Below are 17,589 nucleotides of genomic sequence, written 5' to 3'. Positions count from 1 at the left end.
AGGAAAAGAAAGGAACGTACAAAAATGCCCCTCGTTTGCATCCCGATAAGCCAAAACACACCAGGTGTTTTAGAAGACCACTGTGATGGCTACAAAAGAGAAATAGTACATTTCCCAATCCCCTTTAATTTAATCAAAGCATATACAAGCTTTCAGTTTCACAGAACTCTTCATCATGCAAAATGGAATGCTCACAGAATTTTAGGTAACATCAGAATTTCTATAGAATTTACAAACATCAGAAGATGTCTTATACTGAGTTAGGCACATTAGGAAGAACTTCCTGACAGTAAGAGCTGTTCGACAGTGGAATTTGCTGCCAAGGAGTGTGGTGGAGTCTCCTTCTTTGGAGGTCTTTAAGCAGAGGCTTGACAACCATATGTCAGGAGTGCTCTGATGGTGTTTCCTGCTTGGCAGGGGGTTGGACTCGATGGCCCTTGTGGTCTATTCCAACTCTATGATTCTATGAGTCAGACCAATGGTCCATCAAGCAATCTGTTGTGTCCAATGCAATATGTTGTGGTGGGTGCTTGTTTGAGAGGTGCCTATGACAGTTTCTCTGGTTTGTGAAAAGGATAGTGACACCTGCCATGATCAAACTACCTGCCTTCATTAAACTAATGCAGTGACTACAATGGAAATAGCCTCTAAATGGTACTCTTAGTGTACATTAGATCAATAGAACAGAATTGCAAACTGTTAAATCCCATTTATTTCAAATTAACTAAGGTGCACCTAACACTCTCTAAATAGCACCGTATTTTTTGCTCTATAGGACGCACTTTTCCCCCTTCAAAAATTAAGGGGAAATGTTTGTGCGTCCTATGGAGCGAATGCAGGCTCCTTGGCTTCAGCGATAGCAACGCGAAGCCTCCGAAGCACAGAGGGAGCGCTCCCTCCGCGCTCCTTGGGTTCGCGTTGCTTTCGCTGAAGCCGCCTGAAGCCTCCGGAGCGCAGCAGGAGGTCCCGCTGCGCTCCGGAGGCTTCGGGTTCCTTTTGCTGAAGCCAGGAGAGCAAGACTCTCCTGGCTTCAGCAGAGTGGGAGAGCTGCGCAGCGCCCCTTCAGCCAAGCGGGAGGAGAAATGGAAGGGGCTCCGTTTTTCCTGCGGCTTCGCTGAAGGGGCGCTGAGCAGAGAGGGGGAGAATATATTTTTTCTTGTTCTCCCCCTCTAAAACAAGGTGCATCCTATGGTCAAGTGTGTCCTATAGAGCGAAAAATACATTATATGTACAGCTATTTTAAAATTAATTTGGCTTCTGATAATGCATTTAGTTTTGGAAAGATGCATTTGCAGTGAAAGGGATTTTCATCCAAAGGCTTCCCCCTCTGGAAGGAGACAACCCACAAGCTTGATTATTTGCGTTAAGTGAAGAGGAGACATAATTAGATTTTCATATTTGAGGATGACAAAAGGAAAGGTGACCCCTGAAATGGAAATGGAATTAGGCAAGGTGACATTTGCATGGTCGTATGCTTCTCACTAATACACAGGTCATATATAGAATTATTTTATAGGGTTTTTCAACCATTTATTATTGAATTTGCTTATACGGAAACATTTATATATTTATTTATGTAGGCTCAATTTTAAGTCGGAGAGCTGCCATGTTTCTCATCTCGTTGAAAAATGACATCATTTGCACATTGGCAGTATGGAAACCCAATATTCAAGATCATTAAACTAGTAATAATGCCAGATGGGAAACTGATTTTCAATCTGTTCCCATAAAGCCAATGTCACAAAGGTGTTACTCTTTAATAAGAGAGTTACCATTAACAGAAGGCAAGTTTTCCAATGTGATTTAAAACAGGCAACAAATGAATCTGACCATACCAGTTTGTGCAATAATACAGAAACAAAGATAAAATTATCTCTGAAATGGTACAAAACAGTCTAAATTAACAGATACAAAATAACAAAATAATCAAAGCTCCTTTAGTTTTATTTTGCAACAAAGTTTGTGGAGTCGGTTGGGTTTCATTGGAGGGGATTGTTGCTCTTGCTGTTTGTTTGGGGGTTTTTTGTATCTTTATTATAGATCTCATGATTTATGTAGCAATTGTTCACTTTGGTTGTGTATTTTTAATTGTTGTGTATGTCTTGTATACTGTTTAGGACCACTTTTGTTAGGTTGTAGTTATGCTCCCCCCCCCCCCCAAGTTGTAAGCTGCCTTGAGCATGGTTCGAACTGTGGGAAAGTGGCATACAAGTAAAATGATGTATGTATGTATGTATGTATGTATATATGTATGTATGTACCTAAAGATTTTAATTCAGCAAAATCCAAAGGAATGTGCATACCAGAAAGCAGAAGTCATGAAGTACATTACATTTTATCAGAAAGCAAATCTGATAGATTTAAATACAGTGGTGCCTCGCAAGACGAAATTAATCCGTTCCGCGAGTCTCTTCGTCTTGCGGTTTTTTCGTCTTGCGAAGCACGGCTATTAGTGGCTTAGCGGCTATTAGCGGCTTAGCAGCTATTAATGGCTTAGCGTCTTAGCGGCTATTAACGGCTTAGCGGCTTTAAGAAAAAGGAAACAAACTCGCAAGAACTTGCAAGACGTTTCATCTTGCGAAGCAAGCCCATAGGGAAATTCGTCTTGCGGAACGACTAAAAAAACGGAAAACCCTTTCCTCTAGCGAGTTTTTCGTCTTGCGAGGCATTCGTCTTGCGGGGCACCACTGTATGTTGGTGCAAAGTTTCTTGGAACCATTTCTAGTGGTACTGATGCAAGACTAGTGACTTCAAAAACATTTATTTGCTTCTGCTAAACCCCTAAAATAAATATATAGTAGCTTACTGACTAATACACTTTGCTCCTGGCTACAGCAATTCTAGCAATTATATAATTGTATCCCAGTTTTAGAATCTGTTTCCTTCTTATAGGGCCTACACTGAACACCCACCTATCTCGCATTTCTGTCTGTCTTGCATTATTGTTGCTTTCAGCCTGTGACTATTCCCCCACCCCAGAGCCTTTGCCCTTCCTATCCTTCCCCCCAACCCAATGAACAGACACACAGTTTGCTGCTTAATTAGTCATCTCCCAATCAGCTCAAGCCACCCATTTTAACTCTACACATGGGCAATGCATGGCCCCTACCCCTAGGTAGGAACAGGGTTTTTTTCAGCTGGAACTCAGTTTTGGCACCTCTCAGGTGGGTGCCATTGCCATTCTAAGACACTAAGAGAAGTGTTTTATGCTGAGTTATGAACTTCTTTTTCTAGAAAAATAGCACTGGGTAGAAGTAACATATATCTATGACTACAATAACACTTCCTGGTGTTGTCGCTATAACTGAGTAGTTTAAAAACACACAGGACAATTCTATTTTTGAATTTTCATTCAATTAAGACCAAACGCCCCCAAAAATGACAGTTCTAATGCCCTTCATTCCTTTAAATATCTTATCAAAGCACACATTTCTATCTCCCTGATAAAGATCCAGGTTGTTTAGTGTGCTGCAATTTTTAAAATTTATCTTTTGATGTATGAACCCCTTTTTTGCTCCAAGTAGTTTAAGTAGCATATAAGATACAAAAACTATGACCACTATTTCATTTAAAAACTAGCAGGGCACAAAGTATTTTATATTATCGCAGCTAAATAAATGTCACCATCACACCTGGTAGAGACAGAAAGGAGCAATAGAACTTGATGCCATTAGCGTAATGATAGCGCCATGACTGAAATCCCTTGACAAACCACCTCAAGTGGTTTCATGTCGAGATTAAAGAGCAGGGGAGATAAGACAGACTCCAACCACCATGGATGTAAGTTCTACTCAAAGTAGACCCATTGAAAATAACATGGCTATCTTAGGGCCATTAATTTCAATGGGTTTGCTATGAGTAAAACTTGGTTGCATACAACCTCACAAGCTCACACCCGCTGGGTAACATTTAATTCTCCTTTCACCGCATTCTGGAACCTCGCTGTAAGATAAAGCAGAACCACACCAATGCACTGTCTGATCTCAGTCCATGAAGGCAACTCGAAAACTGGATGGATATTGTGGTGAACACATTGGAAGCTGCTGAGAAATCTAGGAGAGTCAACCAAAGCACATGTCTTGCGAAGGGTAACCAAGGCAATATCTACCACAAACCCTGGCAAAAACTCAATCATAGAATTGGAAGGGATCCCAAGGGTCATCTAGTCCAGCCCCCTGCAATGCAGGAATCTCAGCTAAAGCACCCATGACAGATGGCCATCCAACTTCTGCTTAAAAACCTCCAAGGAAGGAGAGCCCACAACCTCCCGAGGGAGACCATTCTGACAGCTCCTACTGTCAGAAAGTTTTTTTCTGATGTTTAGGCAGAACCTCCTTTAGTTGGAATACATTCAAAACTGCACCTTTTTTAAAAACAACAACACCAGCAACATAAAGGAAGGCGAACCAAAACTGTACCTGTAACTGGTATCTTTGGGCTTTCAGGTAGTCTTCCTGGATCAGCTACTGAGGCTCTCAGTAATGAGACAACACAGAAAAATGCAACTAGGTAGTAACCTGTAAAATATAACGGCAGTCTTCTTAACGGAAATTTTAACGGGCTTTTCTCAAATTACTGAAGAAAATGAATTACATGCATGTCTCTGAAGGTTCAAATGCACTTTTTGGAAGCAAAAGAAAATATAGGGAGAATACAGAATATGTCTTGCTGCAACACACACAGCAATGATACAACCTACAGGTGGACTGACCTGCCGCACAAATGGCAGAAGCAGTGAGGATTTGTGGCACTTCTGGTTATGAATAAGTAGACTGATGGGCATGGCAGATGTCAGAGAGTCTAGTCTATGCTACCAACTTCCTCTCCTATACCCTCATATTGCTCCCCAGCTCAGTGGACTAAGGGTATAACCACTCCAAGATATTAAAGGGCTGCAGAGGTACTGCAGCCCATAATAAGAGTGGTACTACCTCAACCGCTGGACTTTTACTTGTGAAATATTTGTTAAAATATAATCTTACTGATACAAGTGGCATTGATTGGAAATGGCAAATCGATTACTCAGAGAGTCAGTCAATATTTCCTGTACGTATCATGCTAGGATCAGTATTCTCAAAACACCCAAGTCAAGACTAATCTTGTTTGTGAAATCATACATCCCTGGTACTACTTGGTACATCTTTAGAGGGTTAATACCTACACATATTTTTTTTAAGTTACTTCTTTTGGGAGGAAAGCAGAAGGGATAAACACTACTCATGTGTGGATGGAGCACAGCGGGAGACACGCACTCAAAAAGCACTATGTTGCTGTGAAGAGGAAAGGGGAAATGTGCAAAAGAGTACAATGTAGAAGTTTTGGGTGACCTTTCGATATTCTTGAAGGCACTCCCAAACTTGTTCGCAGGCAGAATTACCAGGAGAGCACTCTCAGTCACCCCTTTCCTTTAGTTAGGGTTGCCATGCGTCCGGAAATTCCCGGAATACTGTAGTCAGGCGGAAATCGGCAAAATGTGGACGTATGAAAAAAGCTCAACAACTTTTCTGTCCGGATTTATTGCAACTTTAGTGTCTGATCTTTACTTTTAAAGCTATTCATCTCTCCGTCCAGATTATTCTTTCTCTCTTGTCTCTTTGCTCCATCTGTTCTGCACAAGCTCACCTACTGCCAGCTTCCTTCTCACTCTCTTCTCCCATTTGTATCTCCATACAATCTGTTAAACCGGTTTCTATGCCTCCTGTCTTGAGAATATAGCCAGTGCACAAAGTTGATGCAGAACATATTGGAAAAAAACTATGGAAGTATCAAATTGGCTTACCTGAACACAGTTACAATAACTGTGGATTTGTTTATGAAAGTCAATGAAAATACTGCTATGATCACCATCCCCCCCTGCAGTTATTGGGAACTTTTCTTATTCCTTTAATCATGTTATTAAAAGAAATCGACTCTTTCCTTCAGAAGCCTCAAAAAAAAGCAAAAAGCTGCATACAATATATTTAACTGCTGTAATATGTCCATTTGATTGGCTTTTAACTAATTACCCAATTAGTCAAACAGATAATAATTAAAAGTTTTTAACTGACTGCAGTGGCACACTCAGTCTGAGTGAAATAAAAGAAATAGCGAGAAATGTGACTTACACAGTAGTGTAACCAGTGATATATGCTCCTCTTCATAGTGTGGAAAGAGGATAATTTTTGGAATGAAGAGCGTGTTGAAAAGCCAAACAAAGATAATCAGGCCCATACAGAACCAGCCCTGAGGATCAACAACAAAGTGAATCCGTAGTCCCATTGTACATAATCTGAAGGCAGCTTGCTCCACACAGAAAGGGGGGGGGGGGGGACTAAACCTAAGGAGGGGAAAAAAACATTAATTAGTTTAACAATTTTATGAAAGTTCCCAAGCTGTGTCAGTAACACACAAATGAATGGCACCGCGCATGAAGGAAGCATCCTTCAGCTGTAGGTGAAAAAGAAGTTAAGCCAAGTAAGCTGCCCTTTCATGAAAGAGATGCCACTACATGGTTCACACTAGGAAATCAAATAGGATTCCACACATCACTGAATAATCTTTAGCCAGACAGGCTTCCAGTCTTCCATTTCTTGTCGTCCACTAAGTTTGAAATCCTATAAACACTTTCTTGGGTAACCAAGTCACATGAAACACAAAAGTAATTACTTTTGGACAAACATTGCTTATCATTATTTTTACTTATTTATTTTTAGGGGCTTTGCATTCAGCACATAGTCCCTGGAGTGGTTTACAAAACAGATGACAGTAAAACACACTAAGAAAAGCATCGTCATTAAAATAAACAATAAAACAGTATCTTCTTTTTTTAAAAAAAAGAGGGCAACAGCTAAAAGTTGGGGGAAAATTATAATAATAAGGTTTTTTGCTTGGTGCTGATAAGAGAGGAACATAGGTGCCAGGCAATTCTACCTGGGAAGGGTAGCTATATTAAAGGTAAAGGGACCCCTGACCATTAGGTCCAGTCGTGACTGACTCTGGGGTTGCGGTGCTCATCTCGCTTTATTGGCCAAGGGAGCCAGCATACAGCTTCCGGGTCATGTGGCCAGCATGACTAAGTCGCTTCTGACGAACCAGAGCAGCACACAGAAACGCCGTTTACCTTCCCGCTGGAGTGGTACCTATTTATCTACTTGCACTTTGACGTGCTTTCGAACTGCTAGGTTGGCAGGAGCAGGGACCGAACAACAGGAGCTCACTCCGTCGCAGGGATTCGAACCGCCGACCTTCTGATAGGCAAGTCCTAGGCTCTGTGGTTTAACCCACAGCGCCACCCACGTAGCTATATTACGTACCTACAAAACCTGTGCCTTATCAGGATTAAGCTTCAGTTTGTTGGCTCTCATGAAGCCCATTACTGATTCCAGTCACTGACTCATCACTTCTGCAACTTCACCTGAAATCAGACTTAAAAAAGAAAGAGAGTTAGGTGATTTATTATCCTGTTTCTACTACCAACTAGTGATGGGGGCTTTGTGTGACATAAAGCATTCTCTACAAATATTTCCCTAAGAAAAATAACGGAGAAACATTCCTATAGAACAGATCAATTTTATTTTATTTTTAAAAGATGAAAGTTGCACAGCCACCATCTACTTGATCACTTTGCCTTAGAACAAGATATTTGCAACTGGCCAGGGCTTGTTATAGCTGGGGGGGGGGGTGTCCTGGTATAGGTTTCCTTAGGAATCTTATCACAAACAGCTTTTCCAAGCTGGCCAGAATTACGTCCTCTTGCAAAGAGGCATTAACCACATCCACATCCTGGTATCAGCCGTGCCAGGAAAGGGTCTGCAAGATACCTTATATTTTGCTCTATAAAACTCACTTTTTCCCTCCTAAAAAGTAAGGGGAAATGTGTGTGCGTCTTATGGAGCGAATGCAGGCTGCACAGCTATCCCAGAAGCCAGAACAGCAAGAGGGATCACTGCTTTCGCTGCGCAGCGATCCCTCTTGTTGTTCTGGTTTCTGAAATTCAGAATATATTTTTTCTTGTTTTCCTCCTCCAAAAACTAGGTGCGTCTTATGGTCTGGTGCGTCTTATAGAGTGAAAAATACGGTGTGTTATTGCTGCGCCGCCTCTCTAAGCAACTCATCCACATCCTCTGGTCAGAGAATCATAGAACTGTAGAGTTGGAAAGAACCACAAGGGTGAACTAGTCCAGTGCAGGAATCTTTTTTGCTCAACATGGGGCTCAAACCTATGACACAAAGATTAAGAGTCTTATGCTCTACTAAACCAGACTAACAGGTGTTCTCAACATCTCCCTTGACTGAGCTATAGAAACGGAGGCATTCAAGTCAAGGCAAACATGAACGTTCCTGGACTAGGTTTGCAACAGAAGTACTTGCTCTGCCAAACAGAGAACATGGCAAGGAAACTAAAAAAAAATCCCTCGGATTCCATCAGCCAAATACTCATAGATCCATCATCCCTGTGGAGACTACCGCCAGTGTAAATGATCTGATCGTGACATAGAATCAAACTCCCACAGGTTCAGATCAACTTGTTTAGGAACAGGCTGTACATGATCAAAAACTTTAAACAAAACAGACGTGTATCTAAGCGGTGGCTTTACTCTACTCCTAATTTCACACTTTGCCTCCAAACCATAAGTATAGACCAACCAAATGTGTTTCAAATCTCTCTCAAGCAACCCCAAACTTCTCCTATATAAATTCTGCACCTGCATCCAATTAAGAATTCAGGTAGTCATATTTAAAGTCCTACACCAGATGGGCAAGGTAATACATTATTATTATTACTACTACTACAAGTCAAACCGCATTTCTTCTGCTACACCTACACACTGCCACTGAACTCCACCTAAATTCCTCTCTCCCTTGAATATCACAGATTGCATGAACAGCCTTTCTTAATCTTCTACATCGCATCGCAACTAGCTTTAAATAGCCGTTGCGACCCCTTTTATTCTGTGAGCTCCATCAAGCACAGGAAACCAAACACAGAGCAGGTTGCCCGACACATTTTCCTGTACAGTGCCATAAGTGCTGAGAATTTCATCAACATGTGCAACGATAGGTGCTGTTTTAGCATATTGTGTTGTTGCTCAGATTAACAGATTTTGCATCCCTTATGATATCTGCCATATCAGAAAATTGGCACAGGTGTTTTCTTTTTCGCCATAGTTAAAAAAGTTTTCTTTACAAAGGTGCTCCACATGTTAAGTGCAGTTGCTTACATTTGGGTAAGATGGCAATGATGTTGCTAGGGGGGTTGTGGGAAAGGCCAGCATCACTGCTTCTTCGGTTCTTATTTTTACTACCATAGAATCATAGAACTGTAGAGTTGGAAGGGACCCTGAGAGAAATCTAGTCCAATCCCCCATAATGAGGGAATCTTGCCCACAGCTGTCCTTGGGTGCATTATTGCAGTTTTGCCATTAATCACTGGAAGGAACAGCATAACAGCTAGGCATACCAGGGATGGGAAATCTGTGGCTGTCCAAATATTGCTGGACTCCAACTCCCATCGACACTCAACCAGCATGGCCAATGGCCAAGCATGATGGGAGTTGTAGTACAACAGCATCTGGACACCCACAGGTTTTCCACCCCAAGGCACACTCAGGTAGGCTCCTGTACGGCTGTGACGATCCTAAACAGGAAAGGAAATACCACTGAATTCAAAGTAAGCATGGCTGGGAACACGCTGCAAGTTGTCTATCAGCAGAACTCTGCCAATTAGCCTCCTAGTGACAGCAAGAGTGATTAAGCCGACAAATAATTATCGTAATAAAAAGAGCATGAGTTGTGAAACCAAGCGCCACAGAATCAAGAAAAATGCAAGCATTACAGAGGAAAGACTGCTATACTGCTGTCAAAGTGCTATACAGGAGGAATACTTGGTTATCTGTAGTTTCTGGCCACAGTCGGATACATTTTTGTTTCAACAAGCTTCTCCAGCTGCCTTAGGTGTTAATTTTGTAGTGTTTTTAAACCTGTCTTTAGTTATTTGCTTTTAGCATTGTTGTTTTTTTTTAAAAAAAACCTGTTTTTGAAATTATTCTTAGCCATTTTTGTGGTACATCTGTAAAATGCCTTTGAGGCCATTAACACATTAATTTAAAAACAAATGAATTCAACAAGTTTATGTGCAATCAAACCAAGGGAACTTCAGGGTGCTGTTAACTTTTTCTTTGGTGTATGCATGTTTCCAAAGTGACCCTGCTGTAAACCAGCCCTTTTAGCACAAATACCCATTTGTAAATAATTTAATTAAACAAATAATCTATTTTTAAAAAGCTAATCCCAGCGTGCCACACAAACATTTAGCAGGCATTTCACAGCTTTAATTGTACTACCTATATTAAATATTGCTAATCTCAGCCAACTCCAAAACTAAAGAACATGCTTTCACACAGCCAATAAAAATTATTCCCATCAGACCTACTACATCAGTTGGTACATGCTTACACATGGAGCACAACTGTGGTAGAAATAAGGTAGAAATAACTATTAAAACTAGGTGTATTTTCTAATAATTTTCTGCCAGGTAATATAACAATCACTTAAGATTTATATTGGCATCCAGGCACTTCACAGCCACAAACCAGTAATTCATAGCCATTAGTTCAATGGGTAGCTTGAACTTTATGATCTAATTATGGGCAAAAAAATATGAGCTGAAACAGGTCTGCGGTGACTTCATGGAGATCATTAACCCACTGCTAAGGGTGGAAAATGGCTCCCTGATTCAAACTGAGGATATTTTCTTACTGTTATCTGAAGGAAAGGAGTTTAGTAAACCAAATATGGCACAGGTTTGTCTCCAACTGGAAGAAGAAGAAGAGGAGTTGTTTCTGACCACCATCAACACTGAAAAGGGTTTGTTCCAGTGTAACCAATTGGTATTTGGAGCAGCACCTTCAATCACAATTTGGTAAACATTGATACTATGACCAGTTACAGATACAATCTGGATGACATCACCTAGTGATGAGGATCATATGAAGAATCTGGAACATGTTTTCAAGAGGCTGAAGGAACGTGGATTATGAATCAACTGTGATAAATGTGAGCTCTTCAAGGAATGAGTTACATACAAGGGACAGACCGCAGGCACCAAATGACTACACAATTCACCTGAAGAAGTAGAACTTGGAGACACCTTTGTTTCAGCAAGCTTTCCCAGGCATGTAATTTTAGCATGCAATTTTCAACCTGTGATTTTGGTAAAAATCTTTATTTTTAATATAACTTAACTTATACAGCACACTATGTATAACCTGTGTTTTCTTTTTCAGTATCTTAAATTAATATTTCAAATTAAGTCACTTAGAGTTATAGAGTTGTAAAATTTGAAAGGATCCCAAGGATCATCGAATCCAATACAGGAATCCTGCCCAGAACTGTCCCTGGGTGGGCTTGAACCACCAACCTTCCAGACGCACTGACCCACTGTGACAAAAGCCTTTCGTTTGAGTAATTGGTATATAAATTTGGTTACTTTAAAAAAAATCTAACAATTCAATAATTACTGCCTTTTAACTGCCCCAGGTGATTGCTTCATTCACTCAGCACTGCAACCTCCGACCCTACTAGCCACTGGTGCTTCCAGTCACTAGGATGTCCGCCCTGGTATTGGTGCTGCCAGTTATTCCCTCTCCATGAACATGCTTACTAGGCATTGGCAGTGCCTTTGTGTGCAAGTTGGGCAGCCACCACCATTCATCTCCCAAACTGTAATGCCCAACTCAGGCAATGCATTTTTGGAGTTATGAGATGAATGGGTGTAGCCAGGATTTTTGTTAGTGGGGAGCAGCCAAAGAGGGAGGCAGAACCTCAGATAACTGAGCACTTGCAATGCTTTTCAATAATATTTGTGGATCTAGGCCCCACCCCCTTGGCTACGCCCATGATGAGATGGCAGCTTCCTAGCACCAGCCCTACACATCGCAGATGTAATTGAAAGGTATTGGCCAAACTGGTTGGCCAACCACCACCACAAATTCTGCACCAGCTTAAGTTTCCCAGCTGTCTTCACAGACAGCCCCACAAATAATGTGTTGCAGTAATCTAACCTGGTGGCTAGGCTGAACCACCAGCCGAAGCTGATTGAAGGCACTCCACACCACCGAGGCCACCTGAGTGTCAAGGGACAGCGATGACCCAGAAGCACCCTCAAGCTACGTGCCCGCTCCTTCAGAGGCAGTGTAACCCCTTCAAGCGGGCTTTATAGGTCCTTGCCTGGCCGATCTCCTCAACTGCAAGCCAACAAGCTCCATGGAAGTGTCAAAAGGGTGTGTGTTCCTCAACCCCTTCCCAGCTCCAAGCTTGGGAAGAAGGGTTCATGTTTGATGGTTCTTTGGACCATGAGGTGGTGGTGAGGGACACTGGGCTTGCAGATGGCCCTGGTGGTGGAGGAAAGCGAGACTTCTCCTTGCCCAGATGTGAAGGAGAGGAAGAAGGAGAAGGAGAGGGAGAGGAAGAAGGAGGAGAGGGAGAGGAAGAGGAAGAGGAAGAGGAAGAGGAAGGAGAGGTACAAGGAGAAGGAGAGGAGAGGGAGAGGGAGGAGAGAAAGAAGAAGGAGAGGGACAGGGAGAAGGAGAGGGAGAGGGAGAACCCGGCCCCACACCACCCTCCCCTCCCCTCCCCTTCCCCACTTCCCTCCCTCCCACCACCTCCCAGTTTTGCCTCCCCTTGCCCACAAGTGCAGGGGTGTCCGGAGCATCCCTGCCCACAGCGCCCCCTTGCGGCCCCTGGCGTCGCTCCCCTTCCATCCACTCACCGGTGGGAAGCTCCGCCGACCCTCATGTACCCCATGCACTCGGCCGTACTCCGGCTTCCGGCTGCTGCTCTGCGCACGCGCACCGAGGGGGAAGCAAAAAAAAAAAATGCTCTCTCAGTCGGAGGAAGGACACGGCGCGCTTCCCGCCCTTCGCCTCCTTCGCTGTCAAAGCGACTTCCTGGCGCTTTTGCAGGCATCCTAGCAACGGGAGCGCGGGCGGAGGGCTCGCTTCTCCCTGGCCCAGAGCTGGAAGTCTTTGAGCAAGCCTGGAGCTACGGAAGTGGAGGAATTGCTGTGTCCCAGGAGAGCAGAGCAGAAGAAGCTCTCATCATAATAACCCAGCGCAAACTTCCTTGGGAGCATTAAGCGCCCCGGTGGGACTTGCTTGTGAGCAAACCTGGGAGACGTCGCCTGCAAACAGACTCGGCGCGCTTCGGTTGCTGATCCAAACTGCTCCAAAATAGTTGGGTGTTTTTTAAGCGATCCAATGCTAACTTCTCTCTCTCTCTTTTTTTTAAAAAAATATTTTTATTGGAATTTTATTTGCAACATAACATAGCCCCCCCAATACACAACCCACCCTCATTAAACGTGAACATAACATACATTGAGCATAACATACAACAATACAAACAACGAAATAAAAGACTTCTTTTATCCTGTATCTGACCTCCTTATTTACTTCTTATAAACTGTTTCCTTTATGAATAATTATTAAGATTTTTCTAATTATAACTTAAATATCCACAAAGTCTCCTGCAGACATTAATCGAAACAAGTCCAGGTATGTATTTTAGGGCACTGTCTTGTGAAATATTCTCTGCATTTCCCCCATGCTTTTTGAAACTCTTGTCTAGTGTGAGCCAATGCTAACTTCTTAGGTTAGTGTCATGCCTGGGAACATTTGTTTAAAGCACCCTTTGTAGTTACATGCCTCTTACTCTCTCGTGGTGTTACATTTGCAGGCTGAATTACAGTGAATTTGGAGTTACAGTGTCAGGTGGGTGCAGCCACCTGCGTGAGTTTCTGGGTGCAATCAGTGCAGGATTTACGTATAAGCTAAACAAGCTATAGCTTATGGCCCCTCTCTCTTGGGAGCCCCCAAAAAATTTAAAGAGAAAAAAACTGGATGTACATTGCCCAAATATAGGATAAAAAACAAATAAAATAAAACCTACATACAGCAACAGTGTTTTGTGTTGTGTAGGCTCCTATTTGTTACGTGCAAATGGCTTTAGATACCTATTGTTTAGTCGCTTAGTCGTGTTCGACTCTTTGTGACCCCATGTACCAGAGCACGCCAGGCACTCCTGTCTTCCACTGCCTCCCGCAGTTTAGTCAAACTCATACTGGTAGCTTCGAGAACACTGTCCAACCATCTCCTCCTCTGTCGTCCCCTTCTCCCTGTGCCCTCAATCTTTCCCAACATCAGGGTCTTTTCCAGGGAGTCTTCTCTTCTCATGAGGTGGCCAAAGTATTGGAACCTCAACTTCACGATCTGTCCTTCCAGTGAGCACTCAGGGCTGATTTCCTTCAGAATGGATAGGTTTGATCTTCTTGCAGTCCATGGGACTCTCAAGAGTCTCCTCCAGCACCATAATTCAAAAGCATCAATTCTTCGGCAATCAGCCTTCTTTATGGTCCAGCTCTCACTTCCATACATCCGGACAAGCCACACCAGTATCCCTGCCAAGAAAACTCCATGGACAAAGACAACAGGCATAGATACCTATTAGGTCCATAAATTACCATACAGCATATATTAAACACAAAAAAACAGGGACAATTTGTTGTTGACAAAGGACAGCTGGACATATCAAGGGCCCCATTACCTTCAGTAGCTTAGGGCCTCATCAAACCAAAATCCGGCCCTGAAACTGCTCCAAAATAGTTGGGTGTTTTTTAAGTGAGCCAATGCTAACTTCTCACATTAGTGTCATGCCTGGGAACATTTGCTTAAAGGTCCATTGTACATGCCTCTTATTGTTTCGTGGTGTTACAATTGCACAAATTCGGAGTTACAGTGTCAGCTGGTTCCATGCTTGCAGCCACCAGTGTGGGTTTCTGGGTGCAATCCTAAACAAGCTTTTTAGGAAATAAGCTGTGCTTTTTTTCTGGGGTGACACAGGGGTACACATACACCTAAACATTTTGTGAATCTTTGTGCTTTTGTCCATTTGCTGTATTTATTTTTCCCAATTTGAACTATAAAATGGCAATTTTCTTGAGTGAAAATGAGAGTACCCCTAAACATTTTTTTAAAAAGAAAAAAAAAGCACTGGAAATAAGTACTGCTGAACTCTGCGGGATATAGGGGCCGGCTCCCTGGGTTCCTGAGCACCCACAAAATTCCTCATGAAGTGGCTGGGCACCCACAAATTTCGGTGCTAGTTTCATGCATGCTGCATGGCACCCATTACTCAGGCACCCACGGTCGTGGGGCCAAGCTGGCACTCCTGCAGCGGGACCTCTGAGTAAATATGTTTAGGAGGAATAAACATGTATTTTGAGGAGGAGGGAAGTATTTGGACCACACTGGTCAGGAGTGCAACAGGGTGTGAGAAGATACTGGAAGATCATGCCTATTGTAGGTCATATTACTCTGGAGTAAATATCCTCCCTAGTAGAAATTACAGTCCCACTTCTTTCATATAAATGGACACTGGAAGAATGGCAGGGGTGCAGAGTACAGAATGTTATTTTAAGGGGCAATTCGCTTGTGATAAGTAATCCGGAATATGTTTCCAACTAGAGACTCAGAAATTATCAGAATACCCCATTGGAATCAATGGGAAGTTCCTGAGAGCTGTGAATGCCAATTGCATATGACTGAAATAAAAGAACAACCTACGAATAAAACAAATAATATTTAGAAGGGATGGAGTGGGCCACAGGAATGGAACATATCATTCATCACATTGAAAAAGGTAAAGGTACCATTAGGTCCAGTCATGGATGACTCTGGGATAGTGGCGCTCATCTCGCTTTACTGGCCAAGGGAGCTAGTGTACAGCTTCTGGGCCATGTCTAAGCCGCTTCTTGCAAACCAGAGCAGCACACGGAAACGCCGTTTACCTTCCCGCTGGAGTAGTACCTATTTATCTACTTGCACTTTGACGTGCTTTCAAACTGCTAGGTGGGCAGGAGCTGGGACCGAGCAACAGGAGCTCACCCTGTCACAGGGATTCGAACCACCAACCTTCTGATTGGCAAGCCCTAGGCTCTGTGGATTGATAGTGAGCACTAATTGGTATTAGCAAGGACAGACCTTGAGGAACTGGAGTGGAGTGAGGACCACCCCAGTTCCAGGTACCATCATTCCAATTCTAGAGGCTGTATTGATGTGTTCCTTCTAAGAATCTATTCCTTGCTTTATTTGTAGCTTTATTTTATTTTATTGGAACCCAGTTGTGCCAATTAGAATTTGTAGCTCCCATTATTTCCTACGAGCATTCAGCTGGCTCTCGTTCTTTCCAGTGGGCATCCTTGCCATCCATTTTGCGGATCACAAAATATTTGGGGGAGTCCTAACAGAAATATAGGGACGCAGGTGGCGCTGTGGGTAAAAGCCTCAGCGCCTAGGACTTGCCGATCGAAAGGTCGGTGTTTCGAATCCCTGCAGCGGGGTGCACTCCCGTTGTTTGGTCACAGCGCCTGCCAACCTAGCAGTTCGAAAGCACCTCCGGGTGCGAGTAGATAAATAGGGACCGCTTTCTAGCGGGAAGGTAAACGGCGTTTCCGTGTGCGGTTCTGGCTTGCCAGAGCAGCGATGTCACGCTGGCCACGTGACCCGGAAGTGTCTGCGGACAGCGCTGGCCCCCGGCTTCTTGAGTGAGATGGGCGCACAACCCCAGAGTCTGGCAAGACTGGCCTGTACGGGCAGGGGTACCTTTACCTTTACCTTCACAGAAATATGCAAATAAGTTGGGTATCCCATGTATCACATCTGCAAAGTTATTTTCTGACAAAAAAAAATGCCAAATATAAGGTCAGCTACAATTTGCCAACACATTATTCAAGTCCAGCAAATTCCCCTTATGTGGCTATGAAACAGAAATATTTTAAGAGAATTCTGGCCTGAGACAAATCAGCGATGGCTGGTCGTCATAAGCAGCTCAGAATGGACAGCAGTTTCGCTGCTCCCAGCTGGGAATAATGCCTTGAGCACCCATAACTGATGCACATACACAATCTCTTGGCTATGGAAAGTCACCCCCCATCTGTCTGAGTGGCACGATGCCCACTCTAAATTAGTCTGACTTCTGCCCTCCAGCAAAAGTCCTAAGCAGATCCTAAATTGTAATAGATGAAATGGGTAGTTTAAAGATTATCACCATGCACTGTGATATGTATTTGGTAAAAATAAAAAAAGGACTTATTGGATAAATTGTGAGTGCTGTAATACACATGCTTTTAGTAGGATTAGACTCAAGTTTGGAAATAAACTAGAACAATTTCAAATCTCACATTCACTTCACATGCAATGCATAACGAAACGCAGAATAAGCAATGGTTGGGGCTTTTTAATGTACTGTATAGTGGCAGATCCTGGTAATATCTGCTTCACCATTTACTGGAGTCACACATTCTGTGTATCCTGAACGACAATACAGCTCTGAAAAGGTAGAACCTGGGAGGCTGTAATCGGAAGGCAACTATGCAGTGCAATCTAAACTGTGTCTACTCAAAAGTAAGTCCTAGTGAATTCAATGGGACTTACACCCAGGCAAGCATAACTCAGACTGCTACTTTAACTACTTTTATTATGAAACGTAAGGGGTGCAATAAGGCTTGTAAGATATGGCTGGCCAATAATTTGGAAATCATAGAATGGTAGAGTT

The 17,589-nt window shown here is 42.9% G+C and overlaps 1 protein-coding gene across 2 annotated transcripts in view; it reads right to left on the bottom strand.

The window, feature by feature from the left end:
* The window catches only part of ZDHHC21 (zDHHC palmitoyltransferase 21), a 48,325-nt gene extending 35,460 nt beyond the window's left edge, over window positions 1–12,865 (bottom strand). The window contains exons 1-4 of one of the 2 annotated variants that reach the window (XM_028711956.2): window positions 12,749–12,865; window positions 7,293–7,404; window positions 6,105–6,316; window positions 4,419–4,517 (exon numbers count right to left, since the gene is read on the bottom strand). In XM_028711956.2, the coding sequence (XP_028567789.2) occupies window positions 4,419–4,517; window positions 6,105–6,258 (253 nt within the window). In that variant the 5' untranslated portion in view covers window positions 6,259–6,316; window positions 7,293–7,404; window positions 12,749–12,865. The remainder of the gene's footprint in view (window positions 1–4,418; window positions 4,518–6,104; window positions 6,317–7,292; window positions 7,405–12,748) is intronic. The other variant, XM_028711959.2, reaches the window with a different exon arrangement.
* Window positions 12,866–17,589: the final 4,724 nt, after the last annotated feature.

The sequence above is a fragment of the Podarcis muralis genome, chromosome 17 (assembly GCF_964188315.1).
Source record: "Podarcis muralis chromosome 17, rPodMur119.hap1.1, whole genome shotgun sequence".
In the NCBI taxonomy this organism is placed as follows: Eukaryota; Metazoa; Chordata; class Lepidosauria; order Squamata; family Lacertidae; genus Podarcis; species Podarcis muralis.
This window is presented reverse-complemented; position numbering and strand designations above follow the sequence as displayed.